This window comes from Struthio camelus, chromosome 27, assembly GCF_040807025.1.
Source record: "Struthio camelus isolate bStrCam1 chromosome 27, bStrCam1.hap1, whole genome shotgun sequence".
Lineage (NCBI taxonomy): Eukaryota > Metazoa > Chordata > Aves > Struthioniformes > Struthionidae > Struthio > Struthio camelus.
In genome coordinates, this window is record NC_090968.1 from 7,733,033 (window position 1) to 7,753,773 (window position 20,741).

The 20,741-nt window shown below is 63.3% G+C and overlaps 2 protein-coding genes across 12 annotated transcripts in view; both read right to left on the minus strand.

Moving 5' to 3' along the window:
* Nucleotides 1–4,971: 4,971 nt before the first annotated feature.
* NKX6-3 (NK6 homeobox 3) lies at nt 4,972–7,026 on the minus strand. Its single transcript, XM_068920864.1, has 3 exons — nt 6,645–7,026; nt 5,561–5,730; nt 4,972–5,481 (listed from the first exon to the last, which is right to left on the minus strand). The coding sequence occupies exons 1-3, from the start codon at nt 7,024–7,026 to the stop codon at nt 5,251–5,253; spliced, it is 783 nt and encodes a 260-aa protein (XP_068776965.1). The 3' UTR covers nt 4,972–5,250.
* A 2,438-nt stretch (nt 7,027–9,464) lies between these two features.
* The window catches only part of ANK1 (ankyrin 1), a 70,653-nt gene continuing 59,376 nt past the window's right edge, over nt 9,465–20,741 (minus strand). For 10 of the 11 annotated variants that reach the window (XM_068920647.1, XM_068920648.1, XM_068920645.1 and 7 more), the window contains 11 exons: nt 20,600–20,725; nt 20,394–20,513; nt 20,091–20,175; nt 19,739–19,813; nt 18,959–19,090; nt 18,373–18,519; nt 16,129–16,684; nt 15,172–15,448; nt 13,315–13,398; nt 12,929–13,096; nt 9,465–10,209 (listed from right to left, as the gene is read on the minus strand). In XM_068920647.1, the coding sequence (XP_068776748.1) occupies nt 10,183–10,209; nt 12,929–13,096; nt 13,315–13,398; nt 15,172–15,448; nt 16,129–16,684; nt 18,373–18,519; nt 18,959–19,090; nt 19,739–19,813; nt 20,091–20,175; nt 20,394–20,513; nt 20,600–20,725 (1,797 nt within the window). In that variant the 3' untranslated portion in view covers nt 9,465–10,182. The remainder of the gene's footprint in view (nt 10,210–12,928; nt 13,097–13,314; nt 13,399–15,171; nt 15,449–16,128; nt 16,685–18,372; nt 18,520–18,958; nt 19,091–19,738; nt 19,814–20,090; nt 20,176–20,393; nt 20,514–20,599; nt 20,726–20,741) is intronic. The other variant, XR_011136465.1, reaches the window with a different exon arrangement.

A 20,741-nucleotide genomic window follows, 5' to 3' on the forward strand; every position in this document is an offset into this window, starting at 1 on the left:
TTGCATATTATTTGTTCCCATAACTGAGGAACCCCAGTTTCCACCATGTGCAATTTTCTACCTATCCCAAGACCATCAATTTAAGCACAGATGTCCTAAAATACTCCCAATACAATACTCTGAGAAGGGACAGTCTTTCTAGTCACAATGATGTAAAGGTACACAATCTGTTAAAGTACAATTATGGGAGATATTTCTATACTTAATTGATTCACCCTTGCTTCTTGTGTGCTCAAAATACGATCCTTTATAAATATACACACACAGAGACACATCACCTACACAAACATTGCATGCAATTATCAGTGATCTGTTACACATGATCACCATTAACATCCAGCCTCACCAAGAGAAACGAGGTTGCTCTTGCTTGCCAGCGGAGACACCTTTACATTGGATCCATGTTTTTCGTTATTACCCCAGTTTCATATTACTCTTGTAGGTCTAACTTCAGCCATGGTAATCGATCCGGGGAGGAAAAAAGGTCTGATATCTTTCCCCTTCCACCTAAGGTTATAAAACAAAAACAGCTGAAGCAGAGCAGCAGCTGCTTAACACTATCTACAGGGTTGAAAGGGATTCCTTAGGCTCATGTGCTACCAATGGAAGACAAAATAGCAGAGTTTGTTACTAATGGATATCTTAGTTACTCAGGCTAGAACTTCTCCCTGTGTAGGAGTTTAAAGTGGTATAGTGATATTAAGGGTGTACTCACTAGCATTTTTTCTCTTTTTTCTTATCCAAGGTAATATTCTTAACACCGTTCACCAGTCACCTGTCCATGTTTGATAACTGTTGGGCCTCTCTGTTACTTTAAAAAAAAAGGGCGGGGGGGGGGGGGGGGAAGCAAACCTTATGTCTTTGGCAGTTGTTACATTTAAGCATAGATTTTCATCATCATCTTTTATAAGAAATACTGTGTGCAACAGATGCATGATGGCAGTTAACCCATAGCATGGTTAAGCTTCAGTTTCCAAGCAGGTGTGCCTTACCCTCTAGTTCTTGCCTATACCATTTCATCACACTATTTTACTGTCTGCATCCATCCCAACTCCTTCTAGAGTCACAGACTCGCCCGAAAGACCGCTGCTCACCTCCCGGGCGGCTCCGGCAGGCCTCTGCCGGGGTGCGAGTGCTGGACGGAGCAGGCTGCCGAGCGCCGGCCCCAGCCCTCGCCTCCCTCCGGGGCCGCCGCCTCGGCGGGGCCGCCCCGAGCTGCGCAGCCCGGCGCGGACGGGCCCGGCCCGGGGCGCGCGGCAGCCGGGCACCGGGCACCGGGCACCGGCCCCGCTCCCGCCGCGGCGCCCCAGGCTCGGCGGCGAGGCGGGACGTGCCGCCCCCGCCGCTCCGCTCCGCTCCGCTCCGCGCCCGGCCGCCCCGCGGGCCGGACAGGTTGAGAGGCACGCATCCATCTCGCCTCGGCTCCCCCTTCCCGTGGCCCCAGTCAATACGTCTCTCTCCGATGGGAAAGTTAATAAATTTAGCTCTAGATTAAAAGTATCGATCATTTCATTTGTAAGCGATAAATAACTGGGGGGAGCGCTGGGCGGCCCGCGGGGCAGCAGCCGCGCAGCCCGCCGGGGCCGGGGGCCCTCATATGCATTCAGCCCGGATGCCGGCATTGATTTGCTATTAGTCTCCCCGCACCACCCAGTAGCACATCATTCCCGGAGCCGCTATTAATGGCCTTTTGATAAATAATCACTTGTAAGTCAATAAATTTTTATTAAACAGTGTGGCGCTTTGATTTATGAAAATCCGACGGGGTTTGTCGGGGAGAAAAGCGATGCGGAATTGAAGCGGAGCCGCTATCCATCTGCCTGCCAGGCTCCGGCCGCGCTCGCCGCCCTCCAGCCGCCGCAGCCGCCGCGAGGAGGCGGCGCGAGAGCCGCGACGGGCAGAGCGGCCCCCGGGGCGCGGCGGGTGCTCGGCGCTGCGCGCGGTCCCCCAGCTCTGCCCCACAAAATACCCCAGCTCTGCCCCAAGCCGTCCCCCAGCTCTGCCCCACAAAATACCCCAGCTCTGCCCCACAAAATACCCCAGCTCTGCCCCACAAAACACCCCACCTCTGCCCCAAGCCGTCCCCCAGCTCTGCCCCACAAAATACCCCAGCTCTGCCCCACAAAATACCCCACCTCTGCCCCGTCCCATCCCCCAGCTCTGCCCCACAAAATACCCCACCTCTGACCCACACCATCTCTCAGCTTTGCCCCACGTCATCCCTCAGCTCTGCCCCACGCGATCTCCCAGCTCTGCCCCATGCGATCCCCAAACTGTGCCCCATGCAATACCCCAGCTCTGACCCACACGATCCCCAAGGCCTGCCCCACAAAATATCCCCAGCTCTGCCCCACATGATACCCCAGCTCTGGCCCACTCCATCCCCCACCTCCGCCCCACGTGCTCCGCCAGCTCTGCCCTATGCAGTACCCCAGCTCTGCCCCACGTGCTCCGCCAGCTCTGCCTCATGCAATACCCCAGCTCTGCCCCACACAATCCCCCACCTCTGCCCCACACAATCCTTCCCCTCTGCCCCACACACTCCCCCCGCCCCATGTGCTCCCCACCTCTGCCTCACACACTCCCCCCTCTGCCCCACACTCTCCCCCACCTCTGCCCCATGTGCTCCCCACCTCTGCCCCACACACTCCCCCACTTCTGCCCCATGTGCTCCCCACCTCTGCCCCACACACTCCCCCACTTCTGCCTCACGCACTCCCCCACCTCTGCCCCATGTGCTCCCCGCCTCTACCCCACACAATCCCCCATCTCTGCCCCACACAATTCCCCATCTCTGCCCCATGTGCTCCCCAGCTCTGCCCCACACAATCCCCCACCTCTACCCCACGCACTCCCCTTGCTCTGCCTCACACACTCTCCCATCTCTGCCCCATGCACTCCCCCAGCTCTGCCCCACGTGCTCCGTGAGTGCCTGGCCCCAGATCTGCCCACCTGCCCCACAGCAGCATAGCCAGCCCCAGCTGCAGGTGCAGACCAGACGGGGCAGAGCTGGACACTCGCCCCCAGCGAGACTCCATGCAGTTGGCCCGGCCCCGGCTGCACGGAGATGCCCTCCGTCAGCACCAGCTGCGGCGGCCAGAGCCAGCCTGAGCCCGAGCCAGGGCAGGACGCGGCGGCCACTGGCGCTGTGGGGGCCAAACTGGGGCCGAGCGCGGGGCCACGGGCCGAGCAGCACCGCTCCGCAGGCCCATCCAGAGACGACGGCTGCTGGGGCAGCCAGGCTGCAGCTGCGATTTGTCACTCTCCCGGCTGCAGCAGGCCCTTTGCCACCTGCTTTATTTGTCTCCTGGCCCTGACGTGGCATCAGACAGGTGTTAAACTACTTAATCACTTTAAAATTGTTTTAATTTTCTGTTTTGTATTGATCTCCACAGCACCAATTAATCAGCTCACTGGACCAGGCAGTTAGTACATTAAAAATTGTCAGCCACGCTGGGCAGCTTAGAAAATGTCAAAAAAATATCCCGACAGCAGCTCGGCACCTCTCTCCCGGTGCGGAGCTGGCACTTGCCAAGGGCTGGCTCTGCCCACCGGCAGGTGACGCGGCCTCCCTGGCCCCTGCTGCGAGGAGCCAGGCTGCGCGGCTGCACCGGAGCCCCTCGGCCTCGTCGGAGCCCCTCGGCCTCGTTGGAGCTCCTCAGCCGTGCTGGAGCTTCTCAGCCTTGCCAGAGCTCCTCGGCCGTGCTGGAGCTTCTCAGCCTTGTCAGAGCTCCTTGGCCGTGCTGGAGCTCCTCGGCTGTGCCAGAGCCCCTCAGCCATGCTGAAGCCCCTCAGCCGTGCTGGAGCCCCTCGGCCTTGCCGGAGCCCCTCGGCCTGGTCGGAGCTCCTCGGCCGTGCTGGAGCCCCTTGGCTGTGCCGGAGCTCCTCGGCCATGCCAACGCCCCTTGGCCGCGTCAGCGCCCAGCCTGGCACACCACCTCGCCCAGCCCCACGGCCCTCGGCAGCCCATGTCGCGTCCCCCGGGGCTCCCCTTTGCAGAGGGGGCTTTGGCCCTCCACCCCGTGGGATCTGCCCCATGGGGGGGTGCTGAGCTGGCGGGGAGTACAAGCCCCAACAGAGACACTCCCCCCCCCGGGGGAGTATCCCTGCCCACAGCCGGGGGTGTGTGGCGCGGCGGGACGGGCAGCAGGAGGGGCCTGTGTGCCACCTCGCCCGGGCTGAGCTGCGGCCCTCACTCCGCGGCCCCCCCGGTCTGCTATCGATTCCTGCTGTTTGCTCGCAGCTGGCGGCCGAGCGCAGGGGACCCTCGGTCCTGCCCAGCCCGGCCCTGGCCCTCCTGGTCCAGCAGGGCGCCGCCGTGGGCTGGGCCGGGCTCCGGGCCCCACGCTGCGCGGCCGGGCACAGCAAACACGCCGCGGCTATCGACGCGGCATCAATCCTGCGGCCCCGACAGGTGAATGGGCTCGCGCTCACGCTGCCAAGATAAATGATATTTATTCGCTGCTAATAGGTTCCAACAAGAGGCCCCAACGAGGGACTTTTGAACCGGCAGCTCCGGCGCACCCAGCCGGGGGGGGGGGGGGTCCCTGGAGCTCAGCCAGGGCACCGCAGCGGCTGCCTGCCCCATGCACAGCCTCCACCTGCCCCACACACGGCTCCCACCTGCCCCACACACAACCCCTGCCCCATGCACAGCCCCTACCACACACATGGCACCATGACACACACCCCCCCCCGGCCCAGCCCCACGCGTGTCTCCCCCCCCACCCCCGGCTGCACACCATGAAAGATGGGACTCAGCTGGGGCTGGGACCTTTATTTCATCAGCGCTGATGAGGAGACCATGTCCAACACTGGCCCCCAGCATGCTGGCCCCGGCCCAGCCCGGCTAAGTGAGCTGTATCCACCTGCCCACACCCCCCCCCGCCCCAAGAGACCTGACAACAGGGACACAGGGGGGGACGTGGTCTCCTGCCACGGAGGGGAAGTGGCCCAGGGCTGGGCCTGGCTGCTGCAGGCGCAGCTCCTGGCACCAGGGATGGCTCCCAGAAATCACAGATGGCTTCCAGGGATCAGCGATGGCTCCCAGAAGTCACAGCTGGCTCCCAGGGATCAGAGAGGGCTCCCAGGATCAGGGATGGTGCCAGGGCTCCACAGCTCAGGGATAGCTCCTGGGGCCGGGGCATCCCCCAACCCGTGCCGACGAGGAGGGCAGGGCTGGCGGCCCCACAGCCGCTGTGGGGCAGGCTGTGCCGAGGTGCCGGGCCAGGGCGGCAGTGGCGGCGGTGCTCAGCCGCTGAGCGAGCCCAAGCCGAGCACCGAGAAGGCGGTGCGGTGCTTCCGCAGCAGCAGCCGGATCTTCTCGTCGTCCGAGTCGGGGTCCAGGGGCTTGTTGTACTCGTCGTCCTCCGTCTCAGAGGCTGCCCGCTCCCCGCCCGCGGCCCCGGCCCGCTGCGAGGAGGACGAGGGCTCCAGGGCGCTCTTCTTCCTCCACTTGGTCCGGCGGTTCTGGAACCACACCTGCACCCAGCGGTGCCGGCACCGTCAGCGGCAGCCGCCTCGTGCCCGGCGCTGGCCGGCCCCGCCGGACCACACTCACCTTCACCTGGGACTCCGTCATGCCGAGGGAGTAGGCCAGCCGGGCCCGCTCCGGCCCCGCCAGGTACTTGGTCTGCTCGAAAGTTTTCTCCAGCGCGAAGATCTGGTGGCCCGTGAAGGTCGGGCGCGTGTGCTTCTTCTTGTGGATGCTGTCGGCCAGGTGGGCCGGGGCTGCGGCGGGAGGGGGCAGGTGAGCGCTGGGGCTCGCCCGCCCCGCCGCAGCCCCGCGCCAGCACCGCTCCGGCCCCCCCTCCGCACCGCGCGTCCCCGAGGCTGCGCCCCGTCCCGGGCGGCAGTGCGGCCCCCCACGCCGGCCCGGCGCCGCTGGAGCTGGGCTGCGACCGCCTGGCCGGGCCCAGCGCTGCTGTGTCGCTCCGAGCCGGTGCCCGAGCCGGTGCCCCTGCCGGCTCCTCACCGGGGGGGTGACGGGAGCGCGGGCGGCGGCAGGGAGCGGCGGGCCCGTCGCTCCAAGACCATCCCATGCCCAGGGCCGCGGGGCAGGTCGGGGCTCCGGGCCAGGTCGGGGGCTCCGGCCGGCCCCCGGCGGCGCTGCGCCAGGAAGGCCGACGCTGGCAGGGCAGCCCCCCCCCCCCCCCCGCCGGGCAGGGCCTAGGTCTGCCGGGGGGGGGGTCTCTGGAGCCGGCCGCGACTCGCGTCAGGGCTGAGCAAAGCGTTAACGCCGGCTCTCGGACCTGCCCCGGCTCGAGCCACGCAGCGGGAGCCCACCGCGGCGCTCCGGCCGTGCCTACGCAGGGCTGCGGGATGGGCCGGACGCGGCCCGGCCCGCGATGACGCCACCGGCCCTGCCGCACCGTGCCACCCCATGTCGCCCTACGCCACCCCACGCTGTGCCACGCTGCACCATGCCGCCCCGCACCGTGCCACACTGCGTCACCCCATGCCACGCTGCCCCACATCGCCCCACGCTGCCCCATGCCGCCCTGCGCCACGCTGCACCATGCTTCCCCGCGTCACCCCGTGCCGCGCTGCACCGTGCCATGCTGCACCACCCCGCGCTGCCCCACACCACACCATGCCACGCTGCACCATGCCGCCCCACGTCGCCCCACGCCGCCCGTACTTACGGCCGCCGCACTGCCGGCCACCGCGCCAGTCCGGGGCGGCCTCAGCCCAGCAGCTCCGGCTCCGCGGCAGGTACTCGCTGCCGGCCTTGGGGAAGGTGCCCACCTGGGGCCCGTAATAGACGCCCGGGGAGCTCAGTCCGCTAAATCCGCCCGCGTGCGGGTAGCCGGGGAGGAGGCTGCCGTTCGGCCCAGCCGCCGGCCTGCTGAGGATGTCGGAGATGCCGTGCGGGGTGCCCGCGGCCAGCTGGGCGCCGAGCCCCGGCGGGCCGAGCTTGTAGAAGGAGCTCTGCACCGAGTACTGGCACACGGGCGCCTTGGCCTCGGGGAAGGGGCCCAGTGCCGGCCCGTTGAGCAGGAAGGTGCCGGGCAGGTTGGCGTCCATGGCGCCGCCAGCCGCCCGCCTGCCCGCGCGGCGGCCCTAGAGCCGCGAGGACCGGCCCATGCCCGCCAGCGGTCAGGCCTCGGCGCCGGCCGGGGGCCACGGGCAGGCGGCCCGGCGGGGACGGCGGCGGCCCTGGCTGACCCCTCGCCCGACGTGCCACCAGCGCCGGACATTCAACTTGGGCTTGGGCAGAGGCAACATTTCTCTGATAAAGATGTGGCCCATTAGAATACCCGGCCCCCATTGGCTGGGCTGCTGCAGGCGCGTCTCCCATTGGCTGGGCCATTGCGGGCTCGGCTCCCATTGGCTGCCCCACGGGGCCAGCCCGGGATTGGCTCACTCCAGACAAATTGTCCTTTGAAAGCCAGCGGCGCTGGGGATGCCACCAGCCGCACACGCCTGCCGGGGCCTGTGCACATGCACCAGCGGGCCGCACAGCAGCACCAGCTGCCTTGGGACACAGCAGCACCCTCTCCCATGGGACATCGCAGCACCCTCTCCCACGGGACACAGCAGCACCCTCTCCCACAGGACACAGCAGCATCACCTCCCAGGGGACACATGATCCCACCGCCATTATGCATGGCTGAGCGATCATCCCATCCCCCTGACTTGGACAGGGGTGCAAACAAGGTGGTTGTGGCCCCAGGCCAGCACGCACTCGTGCGTGCACCAGGTGAGCACCAGCAGAAGGGCAGGGAGAGGAGAGGACACCAGATGGGCAGCCCCTTCCCAGCCCTTCCTGGGAGAGGCTGCTGCCAAGTCAGCCTCAACTCTGACTTGGTGCATGTTTGGGAGGGTGTGTGTGGATCTTTCTGCCCCCTTTGGCCTTTCCCCATCCATGACTGGGCACAAACAGCTGCTGCCCGCCCCCCTCCCCCCCCCCCCCGCCATCTGGTAGGGCAGAGGGGAAACTCATCTGGCCATGCACCCTGGAACTGCACCCCACCACCAGTCCCCAGAAAGCAGAGATGAGACAGTCTGTGTCATTTTCTTTATTAATTCATAGTCTGGTAGCTGGTGTACAGGGACATGATCTATACATCAGGGGCTAAGACAGGGAGATCCAAAAGGCTTGTTTCCATAACAATTAAAAAAAGGAAATAAAAGTAATTTTTAAAACTTCTAAAAAGCTTCTAGTGTGCAGACTGCAGCATTCCCTAGGCTCATGTCGGATGCAGCCTCCCCCTACCAGCCCTACTAGCAATCCGAGCGCAAAGCGATGTCACTGCAGGTGCCTGGCACAGTTGCAGCACAGCACATTCCCTAAGGAGTATACAAGGCCAAAGCAAGGACCCACACACAACTCTACGGCGGTGCTATCGGAGGCAGCTGTAGCGGTGGGTCTAGGGAGGTTATTGTATGCAGCAAGGGTGATGGACGGAGAGTCTGTGCCCTACATGGCTCAAATTGGGGGGGTTGCTTTGCCCTCTGAGACTAAGCTGGCTATTTGCTTCACTGCAGCAAGGCTTCCTCCCTGCACTGCAGGGGAGCTGGGCCCCTGCCAGGGTCCCCATCATACAGCTGGAAGTGAGTAGCAGGCTTGTTCTGCGTGTGGTCACAGGGAGCGACTGCAGACTTGTGAAAGAGGTTGATGGCCACCTCCTGGGGAGAGGGCAGGGGACCCCACAGCCCTGCACCGCACACCCCCGGCCCCTGCATTGGATCTGGTAAAGGACAGAGCCAGGGGAGATGGGACCTACTGCTCCTTCCAGCAGCCTGACTTCCCGAGGTCAGGTATTGCAGCAGATTCAGCCTGCGGTGCATCTCAGTTGCATGGGCAGCTCTGCCCGTTACTGCTCTCCTGCGAGAGTGGCTGGCTCTAGCTCTCAGGGTAACTGCTTGGTCCGCGCTGCCACGGCAGGGCCTTTTGCATGGCCAAAGTCCAGCTGCCCAGGGGAGCAGCCCCGCATGCTGCTTGGTTGGTCCTGGGAGGCTCAGCATTGCTGGGGTCAGGGACTGTGCTCATTTGTGCCCTTGCAGGAGGCCAGGAGACCCTGCAGAGCCCTTGCGCGGGGTGTGTAGTGCAGGTCTGTTGACTCCTGCCAGCTCCTGGCTCATCTCCTGAGCAGATATTGTGCTGTGCAGAGCCAGGCACAGCCCAATGTGCGGCACAAGCATCCCCTGCTCTGTCACTACCCATCCTTCCTGGGCCTCAAGCACCTCCGCGCAGGCTACCAGCTTCACCCCAGCTGCAGCCAACAGAAACTGGGGCTTGCACCATGACTAGGCCCAGGTCCCACAGCCCCTCTCTTCAGGCCAGGAGGTGACCAGACAGGGGCACAGGGCAGGAGCAGTCTGCTGTCCTTCACTCCTACAACCTCCCAGCTCCAGTCACCAGAGCTGCTCATGTTCTCCAATGGCTTGGCCCATCCTGCAGCCTGAAGAGGTATTTGGGAGCAGAGCTGTTAGTGCTTTGTATATACTCTAGAGTGTCCCTAGGGGTTTGCATAGTATTTATTGGTTCATATACACAAGGCTGATTGCTGTACAGTTTACACTTTCAACACAAGCAACGAGCTCAGTGCTCTGGCCAGAGCCCTGCCCTGGTGGGAGACGTTGCACGCTGGGGAGAGGAAAGGCAGCCCCGTGCCAGTTGCTCTGCTGAGGCCAGCGGTGCCCTTTGCAGCCTAGCTGTCTCATGCTCCTGGCCACTGCTGCCCTCCCCATACCCCAGCAATCGCTGGGGGATGAGACGCAAGTCCAGCAGTGGCAGCACAGAGACAGGGGTTGAGACCCTCTCCTTGCACGGTGGGCAGTGCCATGCTGCCCCAGTCTCCCTCTCGCGGCTGGTGCACGGGCATGGGGACGCATATACACACGCGAGCACGCGAGGGTGGATTCTCCCTTCCCTCACGTTTGCTGCCAGCCCAGCTTTTGCCTGCCAGAGTAGCCAAGAGGATGGTGCCCCTAATGCACGCGGCCACCTCTGGGCTCCTGGCGGCAGCGGGTCGGGGACGGAGGCCCCTCCGTCAGTATTAAGTACTGTAGCTCATGCGTCTGTAGTCAGTCAGTCATGCGAATAGGACAGTAAGTATGTCTTGTACAGAAATCATGCCATTAGCCTATAGAAACATGTACAGCCAGCCCTGCTCCCCTCCACTCTCTGCTTTCCTCTCTCCTCTTCTCAGGTATATGTCAGAACATGTGTGGCGTTTAGTGGTTTGGTGTTGAGGTGAAATCCTGGAGAGACAGAGAGAGAGAGAGACGGGGTTACCAGCTGCTCACGGTGGCACACCAGCGAAAAAGGAAGAGGACAGCTGGGCACGCAGCAGTCCCAGCCCCTTCTGCACCCTGTGTCTACCCCACATGCAGCCACCCTGCCCAGCCAGCACAGGGCAAATTTTAGGGGGCATTAGAGACAGCATCAGAGCCTACCTGAGCGCCCTGCCTGGGGCCAGCAGCAACAACGGGATGGGTGGCACTGGCAGCACTCTCCCTGCTGCAGGGAGCTCCCAGGAGCGCAGAGGGGCTGCCCATGTGTGAATTCACATGCATCACCTGCCGTGGGGAGGGATGGTCCTGCACGGGGGGTGGGCCAGCCTGTGGCAGCTCCTCTCCTGTGAACCCCCTGCGACAAGCACCTCAAGCAGAGAACAGGCTTTGAGGGCTAGCCATGTAAGCAGAGCCTCGGGGGATTCAGGTAGGGAAGGTGCTGTAGGACAGGAGGCACCATCCCCGCAGCAGGAGTCCTCAGTTCCTGCTAGTGCTGGGCAGGACTCAGCAGCATTTGGAGCTCCCAGTTCGCTTCATGGGCTGGGCTGCACCGAGGGCAGCACAGCACTGGGAAGGAGCTGCAGGCTGTGGGACAGACACCTGCCTTTTTGAGGCCAGCTCTGGGCCCCATGCCTTGTCTAGGGTGACTGACTGCACCTTGCTGTCACAGCAGCAGGGAAGACCCCGCACGTTCTGCCTACAGCCACAGGGCCACTTCCACACGCTGCAGAGCGCAGCGAGACCAAAGCAGCAGGAGCATTGCCGCAGGCAGAGGCAGCCCCAGGCACTGTCCAGGGCACAGGGCAGGCAACAGGCATGGACACAGGGTCTGCACGAACACACATCCACAGGTGCAAGCCTCTTGACCGCTATGCACCCAAAGATCCCACTAACACAGTGAGGATAGAGGAGGGAGTGAGAGAGAGGACAAACACAGCCACGTGTGTACAGCAGAGGCCAGAGCAGCAGCCGCCTTTGCTTGACAGTCTCCTTGCCAGCTCAGGCAGCCCCTGGCAGCCAGAAAGCATGTTTGCAGCACCTTCCTACAAGCGCTGGGCTGCCCAGCCCAGCAGCGAGTACACCGAGGACAGTGGTGCAGCTGGGTCCAAGTATGCCATGCCAAGCATGATGCCTTGGGCCTGCTCCACTTCCACCAAAGAGGGGAGGCCAGGGAAGCAGAGGCTGCGCAAGGCTCAAGGCATGCGCCAGTGCCCACCCTGGGGAGCAGCGCAAGAAGTGTCCTGCGCCAAGGACACGTTCTCTGCCCTCATCTACAATAAGCATCATGTCCCTGCACCTCACTGCTCCTGCACCCCTGCTCCCCTCATACCCAGCAGCAGCATCCTGCCACCGCCTGCCGCCCTTTCCCAGCTGCATAAGCCTGAGAAAACCTCATTGCCGCCCTCTCGTGCCGCCACACAGGGAAGGCTGGCAGTAGGAACAGCTCGCATCTCCCATCAGGAACACTGCAAGCAGAGGCAGCAGACCAGGCTGGCCCAGCAGAGTCATGACAGCCGCTCTGCCTCGCTCCTGTGCCAGCACTGGCTGCATCCCAGGGGACGGGGAGGTGGAGGCAGGCTCCAGGGGCACCTCCCCTCTGCTGCGAGGCTGCATGGCTGGCAGCGGTGGACAAAGGGGACAGCTCTGTCCTGGGCTGAGGCAGTCCTGGCGCTGCCCTGGAGGGCACAGTCATGGGGCAACTGTCAGCTCCGCACCAGTAACTGCAGCATCAGGTCCTGCTCCAGGCTAGACGTGGGGCAGTAGGGGAGGAAACTATGCCAAGAACTGGAACTGCCCCTGTGCACATACTATGCCCTCCCTAGAGCTGCTTTGGACAAACATCCTCCCTCTGCCGCAGCCTGCCATGACCAGGAGTAACAATCCTATGGCCTTGTTGCTGTGGACCATTACTCCAAGGATCCAGACTGCTGTGGCCACAGTAGCAGCCCCCGTGCTGTGCCGCAGCGGAGAGCTGAGGGCAAATGTGGATCCAGTGCCAGGAGCTGGCTGAGGACCGTGACAGAGGAGGGGCACAAGTCCACGCACCTCACCCAGACCCTGGGCCCAGGCATGGGCTAGCGGCTGGGGCAGCAAAACTGCCTGCCTGCAGCGCTTCGCTGAGGCACAGCACCCCCCGGCAGGCTGGCAGCTGGACGCAGCCTTGCTGGCGCTCCCCTGGGACGAGGCATGCGTCCAGCGGCTCCATGCACGAGGCAGCACGGGGAGCTGGACGGACGATGAGCAAAGGTGGGGTTACCTCCAAAGAGGCCATTTGAGGGGTCACTGCTTTCCCCTTTTCAGGCTGGCACGTTTCACTATCTGAGCCCCCATCCTGCCCCCGGAGACCTCCAATCTCGGGACATGGACTCGCACCTCCTCCTGAGGGAGCTGCAGGGGCAGGAAGCAGGCACCACCCCGGTGGATGGATGGACAGACAGACACACACACAGAAGAGGACAGGAGAGGGAAAGGCAGAGTCAGATGGCAGAAGACACTGAGTAAGAAGACTACGGCTCAGTGGGCAAGAGCTGCCCCCAGCAGCCATAGAGGGGCGATAGGAGAGGAGAGCAGGACAGGAAGGAGGACAGAGGGCCAGGGAGCCCCAGGACCACAGAGGTGGTGCTGGCCCAGGGCCGGTGCCTGCGGGGCTGGCGCCTGCGGGGCAGGGCTACGAGCTGCACCGTACCTTGGCCCCCAGACCGTCCCGATGCAGGCTGGCATATTTCAAGAAGTGGTCAGCCTCGGCCTCCAAGTCTCGGGGCTCCTGCAGGGAGCCCTCCAGCAGCAGCTCCCCATGCTCCCGCCTGCTGTCCATGTCGCCCGGGCCCAGCTGCCGCACCACCTTCCGGATGACCTGCAGAGACCCAGCAGCGGGTGTCACAGCCAGCCCGCGCGGCGGGGCAGAGCACCAGCACCCGCACCCCGTGCTCGGGGTCCGGCCAGAGAAGCACCGTGACCTCCACCGGCAGCGGCAGGGAGCTGGAGCCCTGCGGGGGCCCCAGGCTGCGGCAGCAGGTAGGGAGCAGAACACTGCAGCGTGCTCAGCGCCAGCACGGTGCCCCAGCCACTCACCTTCTTGGTGACGATGTTGCCTTGATCATCTGTGAACTGCTCCTCCGTCACCTGCTCCCCAGGGAGACTAAGGACTTCGTTCCCCTGCAGCGAGAGGACAGCAGGGCATTTCAGGGGGGCCGGGGGAGGACGACACGCTGACACACACCCACGGCCTCCATCCCCCACAGGGCCCCAGTCCCTTCACTGCTCTCCTGTCCACATCAGCCCGGGGCTGGGCTGTCAGCCCCCTGCCCGTTACCTTCACAAGGACGCGCCGGCGGACAACCCTGGTGGAGACGGACTCCTCGTCGTCCGCCAGCCCCGGGCTCTCCCCGAGCTCCTTGTCCAGCTCTCGGTGGGCGTGTTTGAGCAGGAAGCGCAGGGAGCCCCTGACGATGTGCATGACGTTCTGGCAGCTGGCCAGGAAGAAGGCCAGCAGCACCAGGGCGATCAGCAGCTGTGCCAGGAAAGCCCACATCCCGCCTCCGCGCAGCCGCCCCGCGCCACCCCGGCTGCTCCCAGCCCGCCGCTCCGACGCCAGCCACAGACCCCGCCGAGCGGGGAAACCCCGCGGCCCGGCGCAGCGCGGCGCGGCGCAGGAGCAGCCCCCGGCCCGCGGCGTGGGGCCCCGCTCTGGGCGCTGCGTAACTCGAGCTGCCCCAGCCAGCTGGCTGTGGGCGGCGAGAAGGCAGCGGGCAGCTAGGGTGTCCTTTGCACTCGCTTCTGTCAAAGTCATCAGAGCCAGGACTGGGACAGCACCACCCTTCACCGGTCAGGACAGCCCTGTCACCCGCCCGATCAGCCCCCTTGGGCTCTGCCAGCAGCCGCTGCCTGGGGGGCAGCACGCCGCCCTCGGCAGGTGCCAAGGATCTGGGGGTCGCTGGCATCGCACGCCATGCTGCAGACAGGGCACTGCAGAGCTGAGCAGCTGCCCACCTGAAGCCGCCCAGATGGCAGTGCACGTCCCAGGGACACACCTGCACTCACCCTCGCACACCGGCTGTGCCGCCCGGATGGCAGTGCACGTCCCAGGGACACACCTGCACTCACCCTCGCACACCGGCTGTGCCGCCCGGATGGCAGTGCACGTCCCAGGGACACACCTGCACTCACCCTCGCACACCGGCTGTGCCGCCCAGATGGCAGTGCACGTCCCAGGGACACACCTGCACTCACCCTCGCACACCGGCTGTGCCGCCCGGATGGCAGTGCACGTCCCAGGGACACACCTGCACTCACCCTCGCACACCGGCTGTGCCGCCCGGATGGCAGTGCACGTCCCAGGGACACACCTGCACTCACCCTCGCACACCGGCTGTGCCACCCAGATGGCGGTGCACGTCCCAGGGACACACCTGCACTCACCCTCGCACACCGGCTGTGCCGCCCGGATGGCGGTGCACGTCCCAGGGACACACCTGCACTCACCCTCGCACACCGGCTGTGCTGCCCGGATGGCAGTGCATTGCCCAGCCCAAGTTCACACCTGCCCTCACTCTGCACCTGCTGGCCCTGTGGGGCTGCAGCAGGACGCCCATCACCCAGCTTGGCCCTCAAGGCCAGTTCTATTCCTGGGCTCTCTGTGCCCAGTGCTGGCAAACTCCTGGACAGGGGCCGCAGGAGATACTCAATTAGGAAGCGAGCAGGGTGACTGGCTGGTTATAAATGGAGAGCAGGCGCTCACTTGCAGAGTGCAAACCAGGCTATTCTGGGCTGGCTCCGGGACAGTGAGGCCCCCACGGAGGGGGCAGGCAACTTGCCAGGTCACCTCCACCTCTTGCAGACCAGGTCAGCCTAGCTGTCCCTGAGGCCAGCTCAGAAATGAGCAGCCCGTGGGGTTTCCATCTCCCATGGCCCAGGTCTCCTCGCTCTTACCTGCATCTGCACAAAGAAGCTGCTGTCTGCCTTCTCTTGCCAGCGGCCGAAGGCCTGGCCCGCAGAGTGCTGGGGCTGCCAGTCGCTGTCCTCTGCGGAGCTGATCCGCATCAGCTCCACGGCTGGCACCAGGACCTGCTCTTGCTCCTGGCCCTGCACCCCGGAGGCCGTAGTGTGTGTCAGGCGCAGGCTTCGGGTGACCCCCTCCTGCCAGGAGCCCGCTGTCAGGTCCTGTAGGCAGGAGATAAAGGAGCCTTCTGCATTCCAGTCCCTCAGCCTGGGCACCGGAGAGGGACAGGGACAGGGAGAGAGAGACAGAGAGAGAGAGAGAGAGGCAGTCAGCTTTGCCACAGAGTCGCTGCACCATGGAGCACCAGCCTGCCTCTCGCAACCACACCTGCGCACCCTGCACACCCCCAGGCTCAGGGCTCGCTGGTTCACGGTGCTGCCAGCACCCAGAGCAAGCAACATGAGACGCAGATGTGCAAAAGGCACAAACCTCCTCTCCCCATGCTCCCTGCCTGTCTTGTGGCCTCACAGCCCGTCTGTCTCTAGGCTCTACACCCTGGTCTGCAACAGGGTCTAAGGCAGCACCCTGCACCACCAGGCTCTGCTGGGGACCTCAGCAGGACTGGTGCCACTGAGAGCATAGGAGGAAGTGGCCCAGACTCAGTTGCCTCTGGCAAGCATGACCTGCATGCAGGGCCTGGCTATCTGTGTGGGGTCCCTCCCAGCTGCTCTGTGAGGAGCCCCACAGAGCATCTCCAAAGAGGTGCAAGGGGCTCAGCCTGAGCTGCCACTCTGTCTGCCAGCAGGTGCTAGGGCTCCAGAGCTGGAGACCAGCACAGCAGTGAGCAGGGCTGGGAGATGCCTACAGCTGGCCCAGCACAGGACAGTAGCTGGTGATGCAGCTCTGCTTCCCTCCCACAGCCTCCCTGACACCCCAGGCCACAGTACCTGTCTGCACTCTTCTCAGCAACGTGGCTAACAGTAGGTGATGCCGTGATCCTGACTTGCGCCTTCTGCTGAACTGAAACAAAAGAGACTTCACTCTCTGGGTCCTGCTCCCCAGCCATCCGCGGCTGGCGATCACTGGCTGGCATCTTCCCCTCTGGCCTCTGACCCTCCTCCTGCTCTAGCAGGTCAATCAGGCCATTCATAGCATCTGAGTCCACTGTGTCATCCTCAACCAGGTCCATGGAGCCCAGATGGTCTGGGCCATGTGTGTCTGCCAAGAGCTGACCCAGGAATCGGCCTTCGTTTGTGGCATCCGAGTCCTCAGCCTTGCTGCACTCCAGGGAGGAGTCCTCAGCAGTCACCAGTGAAGGGGTGAGCCCCGAGGACCACACCTGCATGTCGGACATCTCCATCAGGGCGTCCTGCTCAGTGGCAGCCATGGGGATGGCATCCATGATGGCCACCTCATTCCAGTACTGGTCGGCACGCAGCGGGGACGGCAGTGTGTAATGCAGGGAGGAAGGGGACAGCAGCTCGTCCTGCAGCGAAGCATAACCTACATGGGCAGATAGAGGCGACATCTCCAGCAGCCGTCTCACACATACACACAAGCGCAGCTGGGAGAAGGGGAGCAGCCTCAGGGAGGGTGCCTGCCCTGGGGACAGCATTTTCCTGGCCACACTGGACCCCAGCTGCTAGGCTGAGCAGGGGTGGCTTGCAGCAACTGCTGCCTCTGCATGATCCCTCTTGCTCCTGCAAGTGCCACAGTGCCTCCCTTCGAGTGCCGGCTCTGAGCTGGGCAGGCCCTGGGGATGCTGAGGACACTGGCCAGGGAGCCACATGAATTCCCCATCCACACTGCAGGGCAGAGGCCTCTTGGCTACCTCAGTGTCTCAGCTCCCGCGTGCCTGCCCACAGTCCCCATCCAGCTGGCCAAAGGTCTGCCTAGAGCTCACATTGCCAAGTCCCGCAGGCACCAGCTCATGAAGTTAATCCTTCTTCCCAGTGCAGAAGAGCAGGCTGGAAGCAGTACCAGGAGCAGGGAAGGACAGTGCTGCACAGGGGACCTGGCACACGTCACGCAGCCCTAGGGCTCTGTGGGATGTAGCCGGGGCCCTATAAGCCTGTCTGTGTCTCTGGGGCTACCAGGGGCTGTCACATCCTCATCTGCGGCTGAGTGGACAGCCTAGGCACATCAATGTGGTCTGCAGCTGAGCCAGGCACTTCCCACCCAGGCAGGTGGCTTTGCTCAGCCCTTTTTCAGCTCTGAGCCACCAGCCCCTTTTTCATTCCCAGAGAACTTGTCCTGCTCCCCAGGAATTGCCAGCAGCAGCCAAGACACAGAGTGTAATGGGGAGCCACCAGCACAGTGACGGTGCCCTCTCCCCTGAGCAGGAGCAAGCAGTGCAGGGCCCCCGAGGAAAGGTGCGCAAAGCAGTGCAGGAGACAGGAGGAGGTGGCCCAGGGTGGCTGCCTGCAAGTGTGACACAGCCAGGCATGGGGGCAGTCCCTGGTGACATGCAGTCACTGGAGCTGGACGTGGCTCCTGGAGGGCTCAGCTGAGGTGGAGACAGTGGAGACAGGCAGTGGAAGAGGATGAGAGAAGAAGAGGCCAGGATGAGCTCAGAGGAGAGAGGTGACAAGACGTGACCCACAGAAGTGCCCACACCTGATGGCGCTGGGTGGCATGTTTGAGAGAGCACAGAAGAAGGGGAGAGAGCAATCAGCAGGAGCCGCACGAGGCAGTGCCGCAGCACAGGGCCACAGCGGCACACAGCCCCATCCCTGCTCCCTGAAGACACACACTGCAGCTGAGCCCGGCCATCCCGCACCCAGCATGCCTCGCCTGGGACGAGGCACGCAGCCGCAGCCAGACATCTGGGCCTCTGTGAGCTCCCGGGCCGCGTTTCAGCCCAGGAAGCCAGAGGCATGCTTCCTCCCTGCAACGTCAGATAGGGAAGCACTAGGTGTCCATCCCACCCAGAGAGCTCCAGGGAAGGTGGATTTCTGCCTGAAGGCAGGCCAAGGTTTTTCCACAGCAAAGGCCCCAGCGCAGAGGCTGCATCTGTCTGCCTGTACCATTGGGGGTGCAGGGTCAGCACCCACCGCACACTGCTGACCTCCTCGCCTGCAGCCAGCTGGCTCTGGCCAGGCAGGATGTCAGCTCCAAGCCGGCCTCTGCTCTGCTCTGCTGTCCTCCCCTGGGGTTCTTCCCGCTGCCCCAGGACGGTACCCAGGACTCACCATTCATCTGGCACGGCGAGAGGGAGTAGTCTCTGTCTGTATAGCGCCAGCTGCCCTTCAGGCTGCGGGTCTGCCGGCCAGAGCCTTCCAGGGTGCTGACAATCTCGCTGCGGTCGATATTCCTCAGCGCCGTGTACAGGCCCTCGACTGCAGGGGGGAGTCAGTGTCACCGAGCAGCAGGGCAGGCTCATGGCTGAGCAGGCAGCTATAGCCCAGCTGCCCACAAGGCAGGCAGGTATGCGTGAAACAGCTGCGTAAATCTAGCCAGGGGCCCCTGAGCAGGCACGTAGGGGTGTGCTAGGTGGCTGCTGTGCACAGCCAGCATGGCCATCTCCGCATGCATAACACACCGCAGGTGTGTGCACCAGTGCCGGGAGGCCCTGCACACACATCTGGAGAGAGCCTGGCACTAGGGACCTCCCCCAGCTCTGAGCAGAGGGTGAAGAGCTACCCCAGCTACTCCCAGAGATCAGGTCAGCACTGCTGGGCTGGAGCTGCAGCTGAGAACAGACCCGAGCAGCAGAGACCGGCCACCTTGCAGAGCCACCGGCCAGGCTGCTGCCAGCAGGGCATGGCAGGTACTCACTCTTGGCGTTCTTGCCCTCACGGCTGACCCAGAGGTTGAGTAAGGCCATGCTCTGCTCCAGCAGGGAGTTGGGGTTCTCCACACGTATCCTGTTGATGTCGTCCACCCCAAACTGCAGTTCACGTGCCAGCTCTGGGGGAGACACCACATCTCAGCATCACACTCAGGCACCAGCCACCAGCTCCTGAGCCAAAAAGGCTAAGGATGTCGTGAGGGGCTCAGCCAGACCCAACGCAGTCCCCCCATACTGCATACAGCCAAACACAGCAGAACACGCAGGAGCAGGAGCTGGGATGGGGCAGAGGTTGAAGTCCCTCTGCCTAGGCAGGCTGTGGCCAGCTCAGCAGTGTCTCAGGCTAATGAGAAGCGTAGGTGCTGCTGTTGGGCAGACAGCTGCAGTGAGAGTGCTGGGCCCATGTGGCTGGAGCTCAGCACCAACACGTCAGCTCTGGAACAGCAGCAAGGCTTACAACTCAGAGCAAAACCCCATCCTGGCATCTGTGTGCATGCTTTGCATTGCATGCACAGCTGCAGGTAGGCTCATTTCAGTGCCAAGGTATGTTGACAGGTTAGCAGAAGTGCTGGGACCTGCACAGCCAGCCTGTCAGAGGAGCTAGTGCAGACTGCACGCATACAAGCTGCACCAGGAACCAGCTCTCAGCATGATTCCCCTGGACAGCACAAAGCAAAATCTGCCCAGCAGCATGTTTCCAGCCTTCTTAAGTACCAATTTTCAGAGGTGCCTTGTGTATCATCTGAGTCTGAAAGGCATCAACTCACCTGCCCAGCTGAGGCCCAGCTGTTCTGCTATATCAACCATCTTCTGGTCTGGCCTGTCTGTGCTGCTCAGAGAGCCTGGAGGAGAAGAGAGAAGTCACAGCTTCACCTGTGCAGGGCCATGCACCAGGGGTGGGGAGGTGAAAGGGTTGCCAGCTGCAGGGGCTCTGCACAGACCTGTAGGCATTGCACTCGCCTTTCAGGACACCACAGGGCAGGATCAAGGAAACCACCAGGGAAAGGGAACCTGCCCCGCGTGTGACTATGACAGGGTCAGCCTTTTCACCTGGCCCGGGCACCCCTACCCCTGAGTGCAGGTGATGGGAGGGCTTGGACAGGCCCACAGGCTACGCACCGAGGCTGCTGTCACTGAGGATGCTGTATCTCTCCCGTAGAGCCAACGGCGTCAGCGTCCTCCTCCGCTCCTCGCTGCCACTTCCCTGCGTGAGGTGACAGACCAAGGGGTTACCAGCCTGCAGAGGCAGGGCAGCAGCTCTGCCCTGACATCACCACTTCTCCCAAAGCCCTGGAAGAGTATGATGTGGCCACCTGGAGCAGTTGGGGAAGGTAAGTCAACCAGTAAGTGCCATTCCCTGCACTGGAGGAGAGACGGGCCCCCTCCGCCTTGTCCCATATGTGCCCGAGACCCAGCACTGACCTTGGTGCAGGGCGGTATACTGATGTTCAGGTGGCAGAGAACATGCTGCAGGTCCTCATACTTCATGGCCTTGCGCAGGAACGACAGGGAGCCACTGGCTTCCCGGCTGCTGTCCCGAACCTGCATGGTGAGTGCCAGGTGAGCTGGGCCCACACCGGGCAGGAGCGGGGCCTGCTCTGCAGCTCAGCCCTGGGCCCTGCCATTACCTTGATGGGGATGACAAGACGGTTCTCCCGAAAGGACTGGAAGAGGAAGCTGCGTGGCTGTGTGGCCTTCTTGATAGGCACCAGGTTCCCTGAAAGCTCGACATGTAGAGGCATTCCCTCTACCACCTGGCAGGGGAGCAGA

Coding starts and splice junctions, on each gene's coding strand:
- NKX6-3 (XM_068920864.1), bottom strand. CDS start 7,026: ATGGACGCCAACCTGCCCGGCACCTTCCTGCTCAACGGGCCGGCACTG. Junction 5,731..6,644: donor TGGCCGGCAGTGCGGCGGCC/GTAAGTACGGGC, acceptor CTCCCGCCGCAG/CCCCGGCCCACCTGGCCGAC. Junction 5,482..5,560: donor TGACGGAGTCCCAGGTGAAG/GTGAGTGTGGTC, acceptor CGCTGGGTGCAG/GTGTGGTTCCAGAACCGCCG.